Raw genomic sequence first — 8,422 nt, forward strand, 5'->3', positions numbered from 1 at the left:
AGTTAACAACTATAGCGGCAAAGACAGTCATTATTTGATTTGACATGGACAATAGCAACGATCAGAGGGAAGCCCCAGTGTAACTTATACTGGCTGCCAGGCAAAGGTTTCCTGATTTGGCTCAGCCCAAATCTCTTTTCTTTTCCAGCTAACTAGAGGACAATCACTTTGCAGTATTGCAGAACTGGTCCTTACTTGCTTGCTTCCGGAGGAAATACGTATTCCCACTATGATGGCACACATTGCAGTGGAAACTGTAGTTGGTCATGAAAGGTAGACAGGATCTGCAGAACAGCCAAATTGTGCAAATTAGTGAACTTCTGAACACAGACTTACGAGAAGTAAATCAACAGGGATCCTTTCCCTCCATGAAAGATAGATAGTAGTGATAATATATTAATGTACTTTTAAAACTTAAAAGGTCACCAAAACAGGGCTCATATTTTTACAATGCCAGGATTTCCCTGTCACAAAAATTTATTAAGACATTATCCGGGAGTTCCCGTCGTGGCGCAGTGGTTAACGAATCCGACTAAGAACCATGAGGTTTCCGGTTCAATCCCTGGCCTTGCTCAATGGGTTGGGGATCTGGTGTTGCCATGAGCTGTGGTGTAGGCCAGCAGCTACAGCTCTGATTCAACCCCTAGCCTAGGAACCTCTGTATGCCGCAGGAGCGGCCCAAGAAATGGCAAAAAGACAAAAAAAAAAAAAAAAAAGAGGGAAGATTTTTCTTTTCTTTTGGCTGTGCCCAAGGAACACCGGAAGTTCCAGGGCCAGGGAGTGCACCCACTCCACAGCAGTGACAATGCCAAGTCCTTAAACCACTGAGCCACCAAGAAATTCCAAAGAAGATTTTTTTCCAGGGCACAAACTGTGAACTGGATTTGGAAAGATGAGTCAGTTTTCCTTTCTACAGGTGAACTATTTTGTGTAGAGACATGAAAGTGCAAACTAGGAGGCAAGGGGGCAAGCTGGTGTAAACCAGCTTGGCTAACAGAGGGCAGCTGTCAGAGATATGGTATCAAACAAGGCTTGAAAGGCAGAAGTACCAGAGGCCCTACATGCCCGGGGAAAGCAGGTTTTCTCTGTGGGTAGTAGGAACATCGTGACAGGGATGCGACAGGTGAAAGTAATAAGCTTGATGAGACGATGGGTCTGAAGGGAGGAAGAAATTAAGAAATGGGAATCTGTGTAAGAAGCTTCTATAGCAGTTTCAGCAGAAGGTTAAAAACAAAAAAAGGAGGCCCCACTTAGAGTGAAATAATAAGAATGGAAGGGACAAGCAAATGTATAAGAAGAAAAAACACTGGTTAGGCTTGGGGGTAGACTTGATGGGGGTGGACAGGAAGTAAAAGGAGTTCTAAGCAGTTCTATGCTTGTATCACACAGGAAATCTCCCGAGAGGTGAGCTCAGGGGCAAGAGAAGGCATGTCTGTTTGAGAGCAGAGAGGAAGAAGGCAGTTGGGAGTTCCCATTGTGGTCCAGCGGGTTATGAACCCAACGGGTATCTATAAGGATGTGGGTTCGATCCCTGGCCTCACTCAGTGGGTTAAGGATCTGGTACTGCTGTGAGCTGTGGTGTAGGTCAGCAGCTGCAGCTCCAATTTAACCCCTAGCCTGGGAACTTCCATATACCACAAATGCAGCCCCAAAAAGCAAAGAAAAAAAGAAGGCAGTAGAGGGAGCAACTGAGGATGGCAACTGCACTGGATGACTGGAAAATTACAGAGAGAGCTCAGTCTTGAAAAGGAGAAAGTAACAGAAAAACAAAAGACTGGTTTAAGTTGGAAGAGAAGAAATCAAAACAAAGGCAGGTTTATCTTGGATTCTGCCGAAACTAGCTGAAGGTATCCTCAAAGAGAAAGTTCCAGAGTGTGTCTCTCACCGCCCTGCAAGGAATTAGGCAACATCCTCATGAATGTTAAGACGGGTTTCCTTATCTCTACCTCTCTCTAGAACCCCTTTCTGTTAAATACCCATTGTGATAAGCTCACTAACAGAAGGCAAAGCCTCAGACTACAGATAGGCAGGTATATAGTTAATACTCAATTCAAACACAATCAGGTGTTTACAGTGGCCTTTTCCATACCCAGCTAGCTCACTCACTCCTTCCATCTCAGCAATAAAGGCTAATCTCTCCCACCTGGCGGGCTTTAGGTGAAACTTCTTAAATTCAGGTACCAACTGGTCTCTACCAACACTCTGAACTGTGCTTTGATCACTTCTCTGGATTGCTCCAAGTTATTGCTGTGGTAAAATTCCTTTCCTAGGCCCTGTTTATCCAAACAAATTCTCTATGGCCAAAGTGGCCTTATTGTAGGTCTTTTCTAACTGACCAGCTTTGCTTAGCTTGTATATTTTCCCTATAGATCTTCCTACCAAGATAAATTCTTTCTTTCTGATTCTTCAGAATTTTTCTTTCTTTTTTAAGCAGCCTATCTCTGGTAACCAGTCACATGTTAATGAAAACATTAGCATTTCTTTAACTTTTTACTTAGAAAGCATAGGTTGGAACTTAGGATGCAACTGTGGCTTGGATGTGACTCCTGGTCTGGGAACTCCATATGCCAAAAAAGAAAAAAAAAAAAAAAGACACCATCGAGAGAGCCAGCAGTACAGTTATTTCCACAGACTCAGTAATGCTCATATTGATGGTAGGTGACTAAATCCCTCAAATGAGGAAAAGAGACTTTCATTCTCTAGCATCCATAAAAATGATTTTAATTCACTAGAACGGGTCAAAGATTTGGAAACTGGTTTTTGCTGAGGAGAGAATTTAAGACACCTAAAGGGAAGGAATTGGAAACCAAAAGGAATTCCTCGTGGCGAAGAGGGTTAAGGATTTGGCAGTGTCACTGCAGCGGCTCATGTTGCTGCTATGGCTTGGGTTCGAACCCTGACCAGGGATCTTCCACATCCCACATGCTGTGGGAGAGGCCAAAAAAGAACGAAAGAAACCAAAACAAAAAATTGCTATGCCTTCAGTAGACAGAAAACATGCTCAGAGTTTAAAGCAGTTCCTGACTCAAACCCAAGTATTCACTTAACAGGGTTCAGGTGACAAAGGAAATACTACGCATTTACATTTGCCCACAAACAAACCATTCAGGTGCTGAACAGGTCGAAATCTAGCATCTTACAAAGCAATTTTTACAAAGACTGTAAGAAATACTCACGAGGTATCTATGCCGAACGTGTCTGCTGTGAACCACTTTGTACATATTCCACACTGTAGCTCCACCTCTCCCAATTGCCGGCCATTCTCTTCATCCACGGAGCCCGCCTGAGTATCCATCACCTCTGAAGTATCCCCAGCACCTTCCTGTGTCCGCAGAGCCATTACAGAATCAAGTTAACTAACCTAATGGTATTTTGATTTGCTTGAAAACTTCAAAAAACCAACTTCCACAATGGGAGTTCCCATTCTGGTTCAGCGGTAAAAACCCGAATAGTATCTGTGAGGATGTGGGTTCGATCCCTGGCCCCGCTCTGTGAGTTAAGGATCCCACGTTGCTATGAGCTGTGGTGTAGGTCACCGACACAGCTTGGATCTTGCGTTGCTGTGGCTGTGTCATAGGCTGGCAGCTGTAGCTCTGATTTGACCCCTAGCCTGCGAACTTCTATATGCCGCAGCTGTGGCCTTAAAATGAAAAAAAAAATTTTTAAGTAAAAAATAAAAACCAACTGTTTTGCCCTGCAAACGTGCCAAAACAAATACTTACTAGTGTATCTTTTCCATTAGAGGATTCCGTCTCCAAGCCACCACTTACATCAACCGAGTTTGCATCCCTGTTGAGATAAGGAAAGCACTCAAGCACTGAATTTTCAAGAGAAACAAACCCAAAAACGCCTACTCCCAAAGATGTTGATTCAACTACAGCTGAATTTCACAGTCCTACACCTTTTTCAGCCAAGCTTGTTCTCAGACTGGATGCCCAGGGTTGGGAAGAATGTGGCCAAGTTGGACGCAAGCCCACCGGGCACAGGGAAACCTAATCGATCCCTACAGAAATTCTACACGGAGTGGAATCGGTCCTGGGGGAGGTTCGTAGAGATGCAGCTCTTCATCACAGTTTTCAGAAGGACCATTACTTCCTCCAGTCTGGCAATGCAAAAGTGGTTTCCTCTCCGGGATTTGTGAAGGGTTCCGGCTATTACAGTGAATTACCAGGCCCCTGCCGGGGTGCTAGGGCCGGGAGGTACAAGAAACCTGGCTCGAAAGGTGAGGAAAGGGGCGTAGTCTGAGATGCAGTTCAGAAGGGACGGGTCAAATGGCGGGCGGGACTAAGGTCCCAGAGCGGACAGGGGGAGCCGTTGGCCGCAAGGCCTAGGTTCGGTGGGGGCGGACAGGAGGGCTCCCAGGAGCCGCGGGATTCCGAGAGGGGCGGGTCTCCCTCCCCCTGTGCTCCTCGGGCCGCAGGACGTCTCACCCGCTTTCCGCCTCTCCCGACACTGGCTCCGCGGCTGGAGTAACAGACGTCCCCTCGCCAGCCGGAGCGGCTGCTACCGCTGCTACCGGCTTCGTCTCCCCTTCTTCTGCCGGTGTTGCATTTACGGCCGCTGTTGGGCCGGTTCCTGCACCCACTCCCGGGCCGGGTCCAGTTCCCGCCGCCGCCATCCCTGCCGCCTTCCAGACTTCTCGCGAGATTACTATGTGGGTCTCGCGCGAGTTGCTGATCTGCCCTCTAACCCTCAAATAGTAAAGGCTTTCTGTGGGTCCACCGCCTGCCTAGGGAAGGCGCTCTCCCAGCCCGCTTTAAGATCGGCGGGCAGGCAGAGATGGGCGGGACCTCGGGGCTCCTAAGCCACCGACACACCCCGCCAGGTGTTGGGCGGAGGAGGCGTGTTGACCACTGGGATTTCGTCTACGATGCACTTTATTTCCAGGGTGGGCGCTGCCCCTTTTCGGTTCTAAGAAAGGAAGCTACCGTGTGATTGATGCGCCTTTGAGAGCGCTGGCAGCCTAGGGACTTTGAACGCTGTGGTGTGCAGTGCAAACGTTCTTCACGGTTAAAATGTGGGAAACGTCTTCCCGCCCCGAAGTAGTTAGTTGTACTGCCCTAGTGATCTGCCACTTTGAGCGGGTTTCCAGGTGATGTCTAGAGATGGAAGCCTAGACAGGCTGAATCCAGAGCCCCAGCTACACAGGCGAGTGCTGGGGAGGGGATGTGAATGGAGTCTCCAGGCGAAGAGGTGGAACGCAGTGTGTGTTCTAGAAGCTGCAAGCTCCTTAATACTGTGAGAGAAGGAAGATGAAGCCCGAGTGCTGGAGGACTTGAGAGTTTAGAGAAGCTTGGTCTTTAGAGAAAGGAACAGGTGTGGACTAAAGGTAAGAACCTGAGCAGTCAACAACAATGCAGGTAGATGAGATCATTGGAGTAAGTGGAAGCATTCGGAGCCATGGTCCCCAAGCTTGAGAATACAAACTCCTGGAAGTATTAGGGCCAGGACAGTTTTCAGGAAGTCATTGTTTATATCTTAATACACCTTTATTTTCTGCTTGTTGGGTTGTTTGTTTTGCCTTTTAGGGCTTCTGGTGCAGCATATTGAGTTGTCAGGCTAGGGGTGAAATGGGAGCTACAGCTGCCGGCCTCTGCCACAGCCAGAGCAAAGCAGGATCTGAGCTGCGTCTGCGACCTACAGACTTACACCAAACGCTGGATCCCCCACCCACTGAGTGAGACCAGAGACTGAGCCGGCGTCCTCAGATACTAGTAGGCTTTATTTTCACTGCACCACAATGGGAACTCCTATTTTTTTTAATTTTATTATAGTCGATTTACAGTGTGTCCATTTCTGCTGTATAGCAAAGTGACCCAGTCATACATATGTATTTCCTCATATTATCTTCCATTATGGTCTATCATAAGAGATTGAATAAAGTTCCCTGTGTTGTACGGCAGGACCTTATTGCTTATCCATTCTAAATGTAATAGTTTTCATCTACTAACTCTAAACTCCCAGTCCATCCCACTCCCTCCTCCTTGGCAACTGCAAATCTGTTCTCCTAGTTTGAGTGTTTTAATTCTGTAGATAGGTTCACTTGTGCCACATTTTAGATTACACATGTAGGTGATATCACAAGTGTATTTATCTTTCTGACTTAATTTCACTTAGTATGAGAATTTCTAGTTGCCTAATACACCTTTTTCCATTTTACCAAAGAAACGTATACCTCTCTCCAATGCTGAAGCCCAGTCTTACTATGCTGTATTGTTCCAGGGTATACACTCTGGAACATCAAACACCAGAGCAATTGAAAATATGTAGATATTTTGATTTCCCAATTGCTTCCCACTGGTCCTATTAGCCTTGCCTACTTTTATCCACAGGTGAACTTTTTGGGGAATTTCCCTAAAATCTTGACTCTCAAATATTCTCTTCCCTCACCCCAAGCTCTTACCATTTTAGTTCCTGCCTTCTCCTCCAGACTTTGGACACTGTATTCCTCCAGTTTTTCCTCTCCCTCTGCTTTCTCAGGTGCCACAGTTAATCATCTGAACTGCCCTCTTTATAGCATCTTTATTGTCTCTAATCCTGGCCCTTACTTTTTTACCTGTGAGACAAAACTGAAAGCTCAGATGAAATGTTCCCACTTATCTTTGCTGTGATACACATATGTTGAAGATCACGGAAGCTAGGAATTGAAGTCACACAGCAGATGTGGAGGCTCAGCCACCAATATTTTCTCTGGGTCTCCTGTTCCCCTTACAAATGGCATCTTATTCCATCCCTCTTCTTTCCTCTAGTCTGGAGAGACGGATTCCCTTCCTACCATCGGGTATAGCTTCTCTGTCTCCACTAGCTGATTCAGCCCTTCCACCCACTTTCTTCAGAAAGTTGCTCCATCAACTACCATTTTGCCAATATTTTCAATCTCTGGTCCCTAAGGATGTATAAAACTGTTTCACCAGCCTTGACCACTTGGTTAATGTGATATCTGCCAGTTTTTCCACTGTAAAAATTACTATTTTCATTTTCCACATTCTATTCTAAAAGCAGTCACCAAGTCTAGGCCATACATTCAAGTGACTGGGAAATTCAAGTTCTACCTCCTAAAGGAAGGAGTATCCAAGATTTTGTGGCCATATGTTAAAATTGCCACCACAGGGAATTCCCGTTATGGCTCAGCAGGCTGAGAACCCTACACAGAGACCGTGAGGATGCGAGTTCACTCAGTGGGTTAAGGATCCGGCATTGCCACAAGCTCCAGTGTAGACCAGCAACTACAGCTCTGAATAGACCCCCAAGCCCAGGAACTTGTATATGCTGCAGGTGTGGCCCTAAAATAAATAAAATAGACATTATAATAAATATTAGGGAGGGGGTAGCTCCCATGATGGCTCAGCAGTTAACAAACCCGACTAGCATCCATTAGGTTGTGGATTCCATCCCTGGTCTCGCTCAGTGGGTTAAGGATCCATCGTTGCCGTGAGCTGTGGTGTGGGTTGCAGACACAGCTCAGATCCCAAGTTGCTGTGGGTGTGGCGTAGGCTGGCAGCTATAGCTCTGATTGGACCCCTAGTCTGGGAACCTCCATATGCTGCAGATGCAGCCCTAAAAAGACCAAAAAAAAAAAATATATATATATATATATATATATGTATATATATTAGGGAGGGATATTTTGAGTCTGGGCAATTCTGTTTTGTGCTGAGGGGATTTTTTTTTCCCCTTTTCTTAGGGGGGCAGCGGGGGGGCAGGGCGTGCCAACGCATGTGAAAGTTCCCAAACCAGGGACTGAACCCACACCATAGCAGCAACCCAAGCTGCTGCGGTGGCAATGCCAGAATCCTTAACCCACTGTACCACAAAAGAACTCCAAGAAGCAATTTTTTTTTTGACTGATGGAATTTCCGGACTTGAGAATAAAAAAGGAGTATAAAATAAAAAAAAAAAACAGTATTATACCATGATCATAATTCTGTGTATTTGTTGGTATACACAAAGAAAAATCTGGAATTATGCTCACTAGACTTTTATCAGTGGCTATCTCTGAGGAATTGGAGGTGATTACAGAAATTTTCTACTCTTCCCACAATTGTAGTTTCTGTGATTAGAGAAACTTTCTACTCTTCCCACATTTTAGATTTTTCTATGAATTAGATTTAGAATCAGAAAAAAAAGAACACATTTTTTAAAGCTTCACACATTAATGGACTAAGCCACACAAAGTAATTTGTCCCATGTAAGCAGATAGGGTTGGGGTTAGGGTCCCTGGAGAAAAGAACCAGGTATGGCTTTCTTGACTTAAATCATTTTTGGTCTAAGCCATTCTGTAATCTAAGCCTGGCCACAATGCTTGTCAGAATAGGTCTCAGTAATAATGATCTTAAGAGAACAAAAGGACAAACTTATCAGGCAAGAGAAGTAACAGTAAAGGTCAATTGTAAAGATTCCCAGTTCTGGAGTTCCCAATCTG

General features: G+C 45.5%; 1 protein-coding gene across 4 annotated transcripts in view; it reads right to left on the bottom strand.

Moving 5' to 3' along the window:
• Positions 1-4,669, bottom strand: part of ASH2L (ASH2 like histone lysine methyltransferase complex subunit) — a 31,135-nt gene extending 26,466 nt beyond the window's left edge. For 2 of the 4 annotated variants that reach the window (XM_021074653.1, XM_021074651.1), the window contains exons 1-4: positions 4,431-4,669; positions 3,723-3,789; positions 3,177-3,328; positions 196-284 (exon numbers count right to left, since the gene is read on the bottom strand). In XM_021074653.1, the coding sequence (XP_020930312.1) occupies positions 196-284; positions 3,177-3,328; positions 3,723-3,789; positions 4,431-4,618 (496 nt within the window). In that variant the 5' untranslated portion in view covers positions 4,619-4,669. 4 annotated transcript variants of the gene reach the window in all.

This window comes from Sus scrofa, chromosome 15, assembly GCF_000003025.6.
Source record: "Sus scrofa isolate TJ Tabasco breed Duroc chromosome 15, Sscrofa11.1, whole genome shotgun sequence".
NCBI classification, from domain to species: Eukaryota; Metazoa; Chordata; class Mammalia; order Artiodactyla; family Suidae; genus Sus; species Sus scrofa.